The sequence below is a fragment of the Zeus faber genome, assembly GCF_960531495.2.
Source record: "Zeus faber genome assembly, chromosome: 22".
NCBI classification, from domain to species: domain Eukaryota; kingdom Metazoa; phylum Chordata; class Actinopteri; order Zeiformes; family Zeidae; genus Zeus; species Zeus faber.
The window spans coordinates 21,321,384-21,337,213 of NC_137209.1; the positions used below are offsets into that span (position 1 = coordinate 21,321,384).

General features: G+C 43.9%; 1 protein-coding gene across 1 annotated transcript in view; it reads right to left on the reverse strand.

Annotated features, from left to right (window-relative positions):
- The window catches only part of usp53a (ubiquitin specific peptidase 53a), a 38,369-nt gene that overhangs the window by 7,549 nt on the left and 14,990 nt on the right, over positions 1–15,830 (reverse strand). The window contains exons 9-13 of the mRNA XM_080023598.1: positions 14,326–14,500; positions 11,303–11,449; positions 9,760–9,897; positions 6,970–7,777; positions 5,992–6,062 (exon numbers count right to left, since the gene is read on the reverse strand). Coding sequence (XP_079879724.1) covers positions 5,992–6,062; positions 6,970–7,777; positions 9,760–9,897; positions 11,303–11,449; positions 14,326–14,500 — 1,339 coding nt within the window. The remainder of the gene's footprint in view (positions 1–5,991; positions 6,063–6,969; positions 7,778–9,759; positions 9,898–11,302; positions 11,450–14,325; positions 14,501–15,830) is intronic.

Consider the following 15,830-nt stretch of genomic DNA (forward strand, 5'->3'; position numbering starts at 1 on the left):
ATCAGGAAATACTTATTTGTGAACAGCGTCAGTTCACCCCCGGGACTCAGCCCTTTTTTAAAATATATTCAAATAAAAAAAGGTGCGTACCAACAGTGGCTGGGTGAGATTAAAAATCCTGTCCTGCCGCCACCGTATATCCAGACACGGGGAATTATTACGACTGCGAAATGTAAATCAAATGTGTCCGAGAAGCCTCTGATCCCCTTCCAGCGAGAGGGATTAACACACACACACACACACACACCATTGTTGTACAGACAGTTATCACAAAAAAGCGTTAAAGTCTGAAAAATAAACTGAAAACATCCAAATATACAAAAAGTTGATCAAATTAAAAACAGAAATAGCACAAATATCTAAAATATACAAGGTATGATCCTATGAACGGGATCAATTACAGGTATGAGGTATTTAGGATTTAGTTATAATGAACAAAAAATTTACTGTATGAATTTACATGTTTACATGTACAATTTACATGTACAATACATTGTAATAATTCATAATTTATATGAATAAAATGTGTATAGCATCACACTTTGCTCATTCTGTTAAAGTTTGTATATTTGGACCTTTCTGTCCTTTATTTTTGGCTATTTGTGTCTCTTTGCCCACTTTTCTTTTCTTATTTTTCATTATTGTTAAACTTTTTATGTATTTATTATTTTAATGCTAACCGTCCGTACACCAACTACCGATCTTCACCACAACAAAACCTTTGTATATGAAAATGTGTAATAATCTAAATTATTACAGTGTCTCCAGTGTTATTGGGTCTATTTCAGGGATAGTGTGTGTGTGTGTGTGTGTGTGTGTGTGTGTGTGTGTCTCTACCGCTGAAAAGCAGTTCAGATTGCTTTGTGGATCGCAGAGAAGTAATTTGACCCCGGTGTTAAATTATTCGTGTTGGGAGTCGGGGCCTTTTCCGATGATACAAACCGTGTGTTGTTTGTTGTAAAAGCACGGAGAGAAAGAACGGAAAAGTCAGAATTTAAAAGAGGAGGAAAATTTAATTGCGTGATTGGAAAAAGAATATATATATATTAATAAATAATAAACTTCCTGAAACCGCTCTTGAAGTTTGTCCACAAAACAAACAATTTTCACATTTGATTTATTTTTTATCATATTATTATTGTTTTTTGTTGAATGTCTGGTGAAGATTTGTTGCTCTCCGCTTTCCTTTGATCAAAGACCCAGAATAAAAAAATAATTAAAAAAAACAAAAATCAGATGATCAGTCAGTCATCAGACATCAGAGTAAAAGCCACGCCCAGCACGACGTCAAAACTTCCCACAAATTAAAATTGGGGCGGTTGTGGGGAGGAATAAAAACAACAAATCAACAGAAAATCCTAAAAATGTTCGTAAATTATTAATTGATGCCTAAATGTTTTTTGGTGTTTTTTTTTGGGGGGGGGGGGGGGGGGGGGGTTCAGAGGTAAATTGCCTTGAAACTGAGATTACATGGATTAAATGGCAGTTTTGGGAGAAAAGTCCAATAGAGGTTTCTGTATTTCAGACAATGTGATGCACATGACAGAGTTTTAATTCATTCAAATATTTAAAAGCAATCAAATGTGTTTACTCTGTTCAGTGGAATACATTTTAAGGCCTTTGTTAGATTTTGGATCAGATTTTTTTTTATATTTATATATATTTTTATATTTAATAATACTGGAATCTTGGAGTGGACTCGCATGAGTCCACAAAGTACATGAACCGACTAAATGTATTTTGGGAATTGCTTACGATTTATGTCCCCAAAGAAAATCACCCAAACTAGAGTTAACGTTGAGCCAGCCATGCATTTAAACGTTGTGTATTTTATTTTCGCTCTTATTTTGCTCTTATGATTAAATACATGGAAGCAAGAAAAAAAGAAGAAAGACAAAAATATATCTATATATTTTTTTTGGGGGGGGGAATATATATACATTTATTTTTTGGGGGTAATTTCCTCACATCTCAAAGAATTTTCTTCTTGTCGCGTCATCTTATGGGCCCATCACTTGTGATATATTAATTGCTCAACTTTTTTCCCAGGCGCTGGAGTTCAGTCAGACCGTAGAGCCGCTGGCAGGTGAACAGAGGTCAAAACGCAGACGGAGCCAAAAAATATTTCCTTCCAACGGGAGGAAGCGCCAGAGCCAAGACGCCTTCTCCAGCGATTAGGGCACAAACATAACTCACGGCACCCTCACCCCGAGCGGAGAGCGTTTCAACAGTAATATAAACATCATCGCAAGGGGAAGAATGGTCTCTCACCGGCTTGTTTTTCATTTTGAACAGCTTCTCATGCGCGTTAAATACCACTAGTGACGCACGACTCGCAAGCGATCCGGTCGTAACGAACAAAATGAGTCAGTAGTCCGGAGTCACTCCGGCAAAAGAGTTGTGCGTGAGAGTCCAGAGGACAAACATCCCAGACAAGATCCATGAGTTTCAATTCAGTCAGATATGAAAATAAATAAATAAAATAAAAAGGTGTTTTTGACAGTATTTCATTCCGGGGTCCAGCAGAGCCAAACCGACTCTGCTGACCCCCCGTTCATGGTTCTGCAAGTCCCCCATCCTTCACCGTGAGTTACACCGACTGAGCCGACCAAACCAAGAGTCGGACAAAATCGAGGGGTGGTTCCAGAACCAAATCTTTAAAAAGAAAGAGAGTCGAACCTCCCATCACTGCTGTAGGTAGTAAATGAAAGCTTCGTGAAGGTTCCTCTTCTCCACTCAAAACTTAAAAGAAGGACATCGTCAACCGTTTGGGCTCCATGGGCGGTAAACCGGGAGGGAGGGTCCGACCAACCATCTGGGATACTGTCCACAAAGAGCCACGGACGGAGCCTGACCCCAACGCCAGAGGGCCCCTCCCTGAAGCCCCAACCCCAGAGGGCCCCTCCCTGTACCCCCAACCACAGCTTACCAGCTGCAACCATAACGGCCAGGCCAGCCAAAGAAATGCTCCTGCTTTTGTGGAGAAGAGACCGTTCCTGAGAATTCCGGGACCCCAGGAAGGAATATATAGTCCCACTATATATAGTGGGACTATATATCACCGTCACCGTGTGGTGCCTCAACTATAGTCCCATAGTCGCCCGATTTACGTGTCCATAAAATGTGTGTTTGTGAGGGGCGTGGCTCATTTCTCTGGAGATTTAACCCTTTGGGCCCCTGGGCCTATGCCTTCCGAAATATCCGAAATCTGTCTACCAATAGCAGAGCGTCCCAACTTCCCAAATATCGTTCAAACAATCGAAGAAACCACATTGCTCGTGCCGGATCCGCTGTGATTTTTTTATTCACTTATTTTTTGACAGGCGCCTGCCCAGAGGACCACGCCCCGTCAACATCCTCTCTTCTGTTCTCATCCCCCTTGACTTTCTTGATCGCTGTATTTTCCGCAGCCGGAGAGAGACCATCACCGCGGCCATTTCTCCGAGGCCAGCCTCGAGATTCATCGGGAACAACGACCCTGAGGTCGGACGGACGGAAAGCGCAGCCACTGCGGCGCGGCGCTTTACACAACTGTGCTGCCGACACACGTGTCAAGGGAGCCCGGAAGACAAACTCCGTCGGCTCGTCCCACTCCGCCCGCCGTCTGGAAGGGGGGCGCAGCGAGCCGTTCCTGCATGTCGGCGCCCTGATTTATAACCGACGTTTCCACCCTAATCATTAATTTATTTCCTCTCCGGCAATCCTTCACCAACACCCGCCTCGGAGCGCGAAGTGAGAACTATATTTATTTATTTTTTTACATAAACGACAGTAGCTCCAAGAATTTTTGTATTTATAACCAGCGCCGTTCCCTTTGTCACACGAGGAGTTATCGCCAAAATCCGGGATTAAGAAAAATTCTAAAAGTGCAACGTTGACGATTCATATCTTTTCACCCCACCGCCCCCCGGCCCCGCCACACGCATCATTTTGGAGAAGTCTGTTAGTTGTCCGTCAGTCGAGAGTGGTGGTGGACTATCGCTGCCGTCCACCTCCTCCATTTCAAGCCGCTCCGCCCCTCGCTCCGGCGGGGGCGCGGTATTTTGGGTCACGGCCCTTTTGAAAGGCCAACTCCCTTCCCCAATTCAATTTGGAAAAAAGTTCTCCGGCAAAAGCGGTGCAGGGGATTTTAAAATCCGGGATCTCCCTTGGCGGCCCGCCGCTCCACCTCCGCGTAGGTTCCGGCCGCGGGGCCAACTGAGGAACATCCCGCCCAAAACCTCCGCGCCGCCACCGCCGGACAGAACAGCCCGCGCCACCCGTGTCCGATGCCTTGGAGAAGGTCTCGCGCCCGCTCCCCGCCCGCATCTGCGCTCCTCTCGAACTGCATCCCAGACTTATTTTTGAACGTCCTTTGGCCTCGAGTTTGGTTTGTTTTGGGGAGGACGTCTGCCGCAGTGGTGGAAGCCGCCGAGCGAGGGGCTTTTGTGTCTTAATGGATTAAGTGAAACCAGACGATCCACCAGTATCCAACACAGGTGGAGATCTTTTCATTCAAGTCATTCATGTTTCATGTGGTTTTAAATTGCACTTGTGATTTTATAATGTCTTTTTAATCTGTTTTTAGCTTTTTGTTTATATGCTTTTATACTTATTTGCTTCTATATAAAATGGCCTTTATGTCTTATGTGAAACACTTTGAATTGCCCTTGTGACTGAAACTATACAAACGCTATACAAATAACGTTGCCTCCCTTGTGTGTGTGTATATATTTATATTTATAAAACAAACGACCCAAATTTCATGAACAACAACAAAGTAATCCAAAGTACAGTACACATCCACTTGCAGTATTGGGTTGATTTCCTCCTGGAAGGCCACGTTCATTTCTCTTTGTGTTGCGTGACGCATTAACTTTCTTCTGGGTAAAAGGTCAGGTCCAGTAAATGAAGACCCCAAGCATCTACATTTCCATACGGTGACCTTAACGCCGCTGATGGAACTATAAATCAGACCACATACTTAGTGCCGCCGTGGGGCTTCAGGTAACAATGGAAGGAAGGAAGGAAGGAAGGAAGGAAGGAAGGAAGGAAGGAAGCTCACTGGATGCTAAGACGTTAGAACCGGGATAAGTTTCTTTGAAAAATCACATTCCCCTAAGAACATACGGCTTTCTGTGAGGAGGCGCTGCAGTGATGCACAAGTTGATGTGAGTAGCTTTAGCAACTTCTATGTCCAGATTTGTGCATGGGCTGTACAGGGTCTGTGCAGGTTTCAATAACTTCAATTTAAGACTGATTAAGAGCTTTTATGAATGCAATTCAAGACCTATTTCACGTCCATAAAAAAAAAAAAAAAAGGATATGAAGGAAAATCTGAGTCTCATAGGTCTGAATTAGCGTCACTTCCATCACAAATTACATTTTTCCGAGAGCCCATGAACGCAGCATCACTCCCAACACGAATTACATTTTTCCGAAGCCCATGAACTCAGCATCACTTCCACCACGAATTAGAGTTTTCCGAGATCCCATGAACACAGCATCACTTCCAACACAAATTACATTTTTCAGAGAGCCCATGAACGCAGCATCACTTCCAACACAAATTACATTTTTCCGAGAGCCCATGAACGCAGTATGTATGAATGTGACAAATAATCTCTTGAATTGAACTGAACTGAACTGAACAGTTCCAACACAAATTAGAGTTTTCCGAGATTCCTTGAACGCAGCATCACTTGCAACACGAATTACAGTTTTCCGAGTTCCCGTGAGCGCAGCATCACTTCCTGCTTTGGAGCGCTTTCAACTGGAGAGATGAAGATAATGGGATCCCGTTTTTCTTTTTCTTTTGTTGTTTTTAATTTTTTCATCACTTTTTCTTTGCGTTTTTTTTTTTTCTGCCCGGTTTTCCACGCCCCCTCGTCGCGCAACTCCGCCCACGCGCCCTCGCCTGATTCCCGCTGCGTCGCCCTCAAAAGCTGGACCAACGGCGGTCGGTTTTTCCCAAAAAACAAGAAGCGGGTTTCCGCGCATTGGAACGCTTACCGTAGGGGAAGGGCGGGTGCATGACGTCGGCCATCATGGGGTCGTCCCTCCTGCGGGGCGGGAACGTCTCGCTGGGAAGGAGAGAGAAGGACGCTCTTAACTCAACGTGTCCTGGGAAAACCTCCGTGGGACGTCACCGTGTGGTGCCTCAACGCGTTGGCTTTTCTAGACGTATCATTTCAGGAGATTAAGCCGTCAACCACTGCTTTGACGGTAAACGAAGGACTGAGCCCATGTAAACGGCTATTTGACCGAATTTCAATTTGGCGGCTGATTGAATTCATGTTATTTTGGGGTTTGTTTTTTTTTTTAAATAGACTACATGCATTCTATGGGCTCCAGTATGGAATGTATACCATAAGTAATAGGTATTATAGACATCCTGCATCTACACTGGTCTATGTACCATGGAGGACATTGGCTTTAGATACAAGGTCGATAAATAACTGGCCCTGGCTCCTCGCTAGAGGTTTGTGGTTTTTTTTGTTTAGTTAAGACATCATCTCCGAGCCGGAGCTCTGCTGCCAAGTCCGAAAAAATTGACAAGCCAGCGCAATAACTTTGCCGCATATCTGCCCCGTGAGCTTTTCTGTGAACTCTGAGGACGGAGCGTCGCTGTGTTGAATTATTTAGAAAATGACAAAGTGTTGTGCCTCAGTTTCGACTGCATACAAACCCCCTAGGATTTACAAAAAGCGAGTGCAAAAAAATACATAAACATAAATACAATAAAAAAAAGTATTTCTAGCTCTTCATTTATTTATTTTTTATGCATTATATATATACAGTATATAAATTAATTTTTTTTAGAAATATTGATATTTTTAATTTACTTAATTTTGTGTTGGTAGATTACAATCTACAGCACTGAAGCATACTTGTATATATTTTGAGGACAATAAATATCAAAAACTAAGGTTAAGGATTCCAGGATAAATGAAATAATAATTCTGATTAAAACCCGCCTCCACTTCACACCTGTTCAGGTGCTGTTCAGGGATGGTCCTCAGCTCCTTGATGGGCGGGTTCTCCACTATGGGCGAGTCCAGGTTGGCCGAGCCATTGCTGAGCCGGTCGCTGCTCTCGTACCCGGACTCCGTGCGCTGGATCTTCCAGGTGTCGTTGCGGACCTTGAGGGCGGCCGCCGTGGAACCCTTCGACCTCTGACCCTCCCTGTCGCTGAGGCCGCCCCGGCTGTCCGACTCCAGCGAGCTGCGACTGCCGCCGGCGTCCTCGTGCCGCTGCTCGTCCTCGTAGATGGTCATCAGGCTCTTGGGCTCCCGTCGGTCTCGCTCCCGGTCCCGGTCCAGGTCCCGGTCCTGGCCCCGTCTCTCCTGGTCCCGCTTGCGGGATGGCGACTGGCCGCCAGGCCGCGTCCGCGGACTGTGCTGCTTTCGGTCCTGATCCCCTGAAGAACCCCCGTTTCCACGGAGAACACTGTCCACGTTCAGCACCTCCCTCATGGGCTTCCACGGCCGACTGGACCTGCTACTGTGGCCGCTGTTGGAGCGCTCCCTGGAGTCCTGGCTGCTGTCCGTGTCGTACCCGTTGGACGGAGGGTCCGTTCGGCGGCTCTGGTGGCCGTTGCCGGTGCCGTGGCCGGGCACTCGCCCCCTCGGGTGGGAAGAGTGGGAGGGCTCTTGGGAGGACGAGCGGCCGCCCGGGTGGGGCGGCCGCTCGCTCCGCACCGGACCTTTGCCCTGGCTGCTGTAGAGTCGGGCGTCCAGGTACGGCCTGAAGCCGTTCTCCGGAGGGGAGGCCGAGCGGGAGTACGTTCTGTCGGGGTCTGAGGGGGAGAAGGTAGAGGTGTCATGGCAAGAAGAAGAACAAGAAGAACTTTGTTAACCCCATGGGGAAATTTGCCCTGTGCCTAAAAAAATCATAATCATGCAAAACTAGGGCTGAGGATACTTAAAAAAAATAATAATAAAAAAAAAGATGTTTCCACACCCCTTATCATAATATTATTGTCAACGTCCCAAAGCGTGGTCAAAAAATATTGTGATATACAGTTCCTTTTTGTCAACGCCGATATTTTCCAAACCTCCGACGAGACACAGCGCGGCAAAATATGTGCCACAATGAAAACCTTTCCAACGCCCGATCGAACGAGTTCAGTGCAACAAGGAGGCACACACTTCATCTGGGAATATTCCGACGTTGGAAGGCCACGCTGCGTGTCACGTTGCCGAGAACAAAAAGTGGCTTTCATCATCATCACCGCCACCACACACACGCACACGCACACACACACGCACACACACACACACACACACACACACAAAGAAAAAACAAACAAAAAAAAACCCCACCGCCAAAAAAATAAAAATAAAAAGAAATCTAAAGCCGACGGCCAGAAGGGGCACAGAGTTGTGTCGCGGTGGGGCGTAGGACATGAAGCAAGGCGTGGTGACACTTCCCACTGTGGGCTCTGCAGACGATAAGGGAGGTGTAAATAATGAAACCCCAGGACACCGTTTCCATCCGCCCACCTCTACGGTTACAGAGTTATACCCTACACACCTTTAAAGCACCACACACACACACATATTTTTGACCATCAGGGGCTGCTCTGAAAGTCGCTCAGGAGGGTGATTTGGTTTTATTTACCTGTCATTTTGACTTCAACGGACAAACTGACAATACATATTTTTAGATTTTCTGCCGTTCTCAAAAATTGACACACGAGGTTCATTTTAAGTTGCCGTTTGCTCAAATTTTCAATAAATTTGTATATTGCCATTCAAAAATGTTCATTAAAATTGTTTTGAATGTCAAATTATTGTATTCTAAATGTTTGGCTTTATTTAATAGTGGCATTTTTCCTATTTTTTTATTATATTTACTATATCATTATTATTATTATTATATTATTACCTGATTATTATTGTTATTATTGCCTATTGTTGACATTCCTCCTCTTTAGTATTAATAAAATACCAATCTATCATCATTTTTTGAATTTATTTTTTTAATCAAATAAACAGAAAACCCCAACGCGTGATGCAGCAACGTGTTACCGCCTCCCCCCGCCCTTTTTTTTGTGCCTCTGGTGATGAGCGGGGGGGGGGGGGGGGGGTAAAAGCTGGAACAGACGTCAGCGCCTTAATCCCCTTTCTGACACGTTGCTCCCAAATCGAAGGTTATGTAAGGGCCCGCTGGACGCGAGGGCTAGCCTTTTGTTTTCGCAGCCTGGCCAGTGGCGGGCGTGCGCGCATGGCGTGCACGGCGGGGCGTGCGCGGCGGCACCAAAGGCGGTCAAATCCTGCTGCCATGGACGTGGTTTACTGTATGCGCAGCCAAGCTGGGAACCGCTCTGTTGTGGGTATCATAACACTGGAGTGTATAAGTAACCAGGGGATGATAACGTGCAGCCAGCCGGTCGCCACCGCAGAGCATCGCCCCCGGCAGGGAGATTCGGGGGTGTTGCGTCATCGTCTTGCGATCAGCGTGCAGGCGGCGTGATGCCAGGGACGAAAATCCGGCCGGAGAAGTGGTTGCCCGTGACAACAGCGGTCACTCGGAAACCCGGCGGTCATTATTCGGAAACAACTGCCCGCCGACCGACCAATCGGAGTGGAGCGTTCCGCCGAGCGTGTTTCTCCCGGTTTCATTTTGTGCGGCTTCGGCGTTAAAACAGGTTTGTTCACCCGTTCCTGACTGAATGAGCTTTTTCATCATTATGACATAAACCTGAAGAGAAAAAAAAATAAAGATTGAAAGTGGAGTGAAGAAGGTAATCATCAGTGGATTTGGAGGACGTCAGACCTCGGTATCTTGACTCCTGCCTCCGACCACGCCCCCTCTCAGGGTCCCTCCTGGAGGCGGGGATGCCCCGGACCTCCGCCGCTCGCTGGGCCACTTCCCTGGAAATGTCCCCGAGGCGGCTGGGCGGATCCATCTTCACTGTCAAGCACAACATTTAAATAAAGTTACTTCATCGGACCAAGACTGTCGGAAAAAAAAAAAAAGGGGGGGGGGGGGGGGAATTCCAAATGGGCACAGAGGGCAGCCGAGCGTCCGCTTAATAGGACGAGAAAAAACAACAACAATAAACAGTCAAGTGGCACAAATAGTAATGAGCTTCACTTTCATTCTTTTGTTTATCTTATATTTTATTGCTTATTCTTGGTTTTATTTTATACAATCAATTTTTCAGGTCATTTTTTTTTTCCATCCTCTAAGTTAACATCTAGCTTAGTTGCCAAATTGTCCTTGTTTGTTTGGGGTTTTTTAATATGTTTTTGATCATTTTGAGCTTTTTATTTATCATTTAATGTTTATTAGGATTATTGCGTATTGCCAAATTCTTATTTCCGTTCTTAGGTTTACTGAATATATTCCAAATTATTCTACAAGTTATTTTTTAGGTCACAGTATATTTCCCAAATTTTCAGCCGATTCTTTCTATTCGAGGTTTCCAGCCCTAACGGACACAAGTTTTGCTCCCGTGACACACTAGAAAGCATCATTCTTATAATATTTAGTACGGTCACCATAGGCACTCTTGAAGCAACCCCCCACCCTCCCCCAAAAAAACCCATCCCATAATCCCATAATCCCCTGCAGACCCATGTGTTGCTGAGTGTGTTGAGGGATCGATGCTCGTGCACGGCAGGTTTTCTGCTGTGCACAGGGAAAGGCAGCGAGGTGGAATGTTCCTCCACCCTCCATCTTATCTTCACCACAACACTGAGCCTCATTCGCCGGCGGCACACAACCGTAAGACATTTGCCACGGATTAAAGCGGTAATCCGTCATATCATTTTGTTAAAAGAATACTGTGCTTGATACTTTATTGAGCTTGTACTTTATGAGAAACGGCTACTCGATGTCTTTGTGTTACGCGCAGGCTCCACTATATGCTCGTTTCCATTGGTGGTGGCGGGGTCCGCCACGAGCAAGAAGGTGAAGGCCCCCCCTGGTGTAGTGAGGTTTCTTAGAAACATCCATTTAAGAAACAGCCATTCAATGTGTTCATGTCACGCATGTGCTCCTCTCTATGCTCGTCTCCATCGTGGTGGCGGGCTCCGCCACGTGAGCTGCGATAGGCTTTTGATTTTGTCTAATTCCCACGCTCACTCTTCGTCAATTGATCCCGTCCCCTTGCCGTACATGGAGAAAAGAATAGTTACGATTTTGGGAAAACGTTGCAGTTCCCATTGGAATTCTGGGACTTTGTGGCGTACAGTAAGGTGCACCCCACACAGAACATCCTGCGGATTACCACTTTAAAAAATGACTCCCATCACTCGATGACACGATCCCGCCTTTTTGAACATTGTGAGCCACCTCCCTCTCCTCCGCCTACCTGGTCCTCGGCCTCCCCCCGTCCGGCCGCTGCCCCGGCTGAAGGTGGAGGAGGTCTTCTGCTTGAAGGAGCCGGGGCCCAGCAGCGCCTGTAGGTTCTCCCTGGTCAGCTCCAGCTTCCTGGGGGACGGGAGGGGGGACTCCGAGCCTGGACCCGAGCAAACAGGAGGGAGGAGGGAGGTGTTTAGAATTCCAATAAAATCTGAGTTTTAACACGTTTATCTGTGTAGTCCGTCTCAGGGCAAAGTGGGATCAATACATGAGCCCAGTCATTCTTCCACGATAGATATAGAACGATAGATACTATATTCTCACACAAAGGGGAAATTGTGACGTTAGCCAATATTCAGAATACAATTTGAAAACAAATGGCAATATGCAATAAATCTACGAATCTACTAAAAATAAAAAAAATGTGGAAATATGCAAGAAATAAATATTAAAAAAAATGAACTACAAATAGGAAAGAATGGCAATATGTAATAAGCCTGAAAATTTACTAAAAATAGAAAAATATACAATAAAAAGATACACTACGAATCAAGTAAATATAATAAATAAACAAATTGGAAATAAACAATATAAATAAGTACGAATGCACAAAACTCTCTGCTAAAAATAGAACAATTTGGCAACATACTACAAACCTAAAAATATATACATATAAAAAGTTAAAATCTGGTGATTTAACAACAGCCAGCTACACAGCAATTTTCATCCATATATATATATATATATTATATATATGAAGAGCATCAAGCCTGCAAACAGCGGCTCTGGGGAACTTCATCCCAATGGAAACCCTTAAGAACGGTGGACATTATCTCGCACCTCAAACTCAAAACGTTGCTTTTTTGCTTAAATATAGCATGTTCTTATTAAGCCTGAATTAAGGAACAGATTAATTATGAATGTTGTGTAGCCGCCGTAAATTACCACTCCTCTGTGTGTGTGTGTGTGTGTGTGTATTTCCTGCCCCCAACTCTAAAAAGCTGACGATTTCAAAACCTCAAGAGAAAGTCGAGGAGAACATCCCGAACCTCCCATGCTTTGTAACAGTTTAGTAAAACCGCAAAAAAAAAAAGTCACAAACCCATAGAACTGTGCTTGTTATTATTATTATTATTATTATTATTATTATTATTATAATGGCCTGCTAATAGAGAGTGATCACAAACGATCCGTTCTTAGCGAACAAATCTTTTAAATGACTCACGAGTCTGGAGTCACTCCGTCAAAAGGGTGAATCTTCAACTCGCAAAAATAGTTAGTGAGGACTAAATCAAAGTCCAGGGCAAAAAAATGAAAAATAAAATAAATTAAATAAAAACTGTCAAGGTATGTGGAATAATTCTTCCTAAATGTGACTGATTCACACTTTGCATTCCACCGAAATAAGTCATACTGAGATACGGAGATTTCCGTTCACTGCTCCGCCTCTGGTCCATCGCTGAGGAAGTCCTCCCTCGCTCACCGTGCGCTACGCCGACGGAACGGCTCGCTTTACCCAGTGACTCGCCGGGGAACGAGTCTCAGAGAAAGAGTCGAACCTCTCGTCACCGTGTACCGTTGTCACCGGCAGAGGGAAGCGTGACGAGCTTGTTCTGGTGAACACGGGGCCGCTGTTCTGCCGGAACTGATCGATCCGATGAATTAGTGCCGCCTTGGGATTTAGATCTTGCATGACAAGAGCTAGTTTCCATTCTTATTTTTTTATCATTTTAATAGGGACACAGAAATAAGTACGAAGTGAGAATTACAAGTATTTCCTGTTTTTGCCTGTGTAGAAAATACCAATATTAGTACTCATAGTATGAATATTTCACGAATATAAAAACATCCAAATAACAACCAATAGTGGATGAAAAAGGGAAAAATTGAATGAAAATTTAAAATAAATAACATTCAAAATACTGAGAAGTTGTGGAAAAAAAAAGAAAAAAAAATAAGTAAAGAAAAGATACAGGAAAATAATTGAAAATAACAGAATAGGGGGCAGATGGGAGGGAGGGGGATTAATCTATTCTCAAAGTTTTTAAGTGGAACTTGAAACATTTTCCACGCCGTTGAGGCTGATAACGAGGCAAAAACAAGACAAAAGAACACAACGATCCAGAGGCGAGAATAAAAAATAAAAAAATAAAAAATAATAATAATAATAAATGAAAATAATAACCCCCCCCGGGAGGCGGCGGCGGTCCATGCAGTAGTTAAGTTTCTCCCCAAAAATATTCTGATCTCGCCGGGCGTAATGGGGCCGAGCAGATATCACCGCGGCGATTATCACTTCCCGCTGTGGCGTCGGCCCTGGAGCTGTTCTTTATTCCGACGAGGGGAAGAGTCTGAGCTGTTCACAGCAGGAGCACCAATGCGCCCACGCACAGTCAGGGCTGGTTTATTTATGGTGAATATGGAAACCTTTAACGTTCAAAACTTTTCCTTCACATACATTGGGATTTGAGTCCCAACGATTCCTACCATTTTTTAATGACCAAATTTTTTTTTGTATATATTTCTTTCAATATATTAAAAATTATTAGAATTTTTCACATTTTTCATTATTATAATTTATTATAATATATTATTATAGATGAACTTTTTTTTTTTATATATATATAATTTTTATAATTTTTTCTTTTTATTAAATCTTTAAAAAAAAAAGTTACAAAAACATAAAAAATTATCTCCATATGCATTTTTTTTTTCTTACAGACTGACATTTCCTCTGAGTGGACAACAAAGGCTAAAAAATGAAATGAAAAAGTAATACAAATAGTAATTACACTCAAGTTTTAAAATGAGAGAAGTTAAAGAATGAAACAAAAACCTTCATGATTTCATTCATTCAGAGATTCATGGCCTTGCCTCCTCCTCCTCGTATCGACAAGGTGCTGTTCACATTTCCTCAACAACCATTCGAACCTGTACCTCCCACTCAAACGCGCGACAACTCTGTGATCCCCCCCAAGTCGAAAACCCCGGGGGGGGGGGGATAAAACCGCGTGTGGCGCCCCGCCCCCTCACCTTGGCTCTCTCCGTTCACCGAGGTCTTCGCCGACCACTGGCCGCCGCTGTGCTGGCGCACGGCGGCGTCGGCGGCGGCGATGGCGCTGCCGTCGGGGTTGGAGTAGAAGAGCAGCAGCGGCTGGAAGTGACCTTTGACGCACTTGGTGAGCACGTCCTTCCACCTGGACCCGATCTGAGGAGGAGGGACACATCGGTTTAACATCGGCGCCGCCAGACGAGACGCCGGGTACCGTCCGGGAGCCGAAGCGATCAGGCATTTAACGCTGAGTAAGGATTGGTCGGTTCTCCTTTTTTGTCCTTTGTTCTACGGGCTGTGGAGATATTTCGTTATGATATCGATATCGCGATATGACATCATCGTAATAAGCCGATATACTGAGGTTAAATATTATCTTTAAGACGGCATCTAAACAAAGTAATGCAATTTTCTTAACTGAATAGACTTACTTACAAAATCTGTGTATGATATAATAAGGACCGAGCGATATATAGTTATAATATCGATATCGCGATATGAGATTAGAAATCGTCTGGGAACCAAATCAACGAGAAAGAAAAAGGCTTCTGTCGCGTTAACTGCCGAACAATCGCCTTTTTAAGTTCTTAACCAATGGGTTAAGAGTTATTTTCTTCGACTTTTTTTCTGAGGGCTGGGGCGATATTGTATTGTTACGATATTAATATTGTATTGTTATGATATTTATATTGTATTGTTATGATATTGATATTGTATTGTATTGATATCGATATTGTGATATCGAGATTGTATTGTTATGATATCGTTATGATATTGATATTACATTACATTACATTTCATTTAGCAGACGCTTTTATCCGTATTGTTATGATATCGATATTGTATTGTTATGATATTGAAATTGTATTGTTACTATAGTGATATTGTATTGTTATGATATCAATATTGTATTGTTATGATCTTGATATTATGATATTGATATTGTATTGTTATGATATTGTATTATGATATTGATATTGTATTGTTATGATATCGATATTGTCCTGTTATGATATGGATACTGTGATATGAGATTAGATATCATCTGGAAACCAAAGCCGCCAAACCACAACAATCAGGGATTTGAGTTGGAGCTACCTTGTTCTACTTTGTTGTTCTTTTTTCTATGGCCGGGTGAGACTTTGTGTCTATAATGATGGTTCGAATTTGGAATTTGGGTCTGACCCCCCCTAATCAAGTCTTGGACCCGGGTTGAAACATTTATAAATCCTTCTTACCTGTAATCGTAAACATACAAGTCAAAATATGCAATTAATTTTTACAGATGCCTGGAGGAATCTTTTAATACCATTTCAGACACCCCTAAAGTGGACCGTACCATTACACTGAGCATCGCTCTCCACAGCGGAGGGCGCGGTCCGCAGCTCAGATCACAGCCCCCCCCCCCCCCCCCCCCCGCCCCCCCAAACGTGTTTTTATTGTTGATTTATTTATTTTCCCTCCGTTTTCTAACTGGCTGAAACAA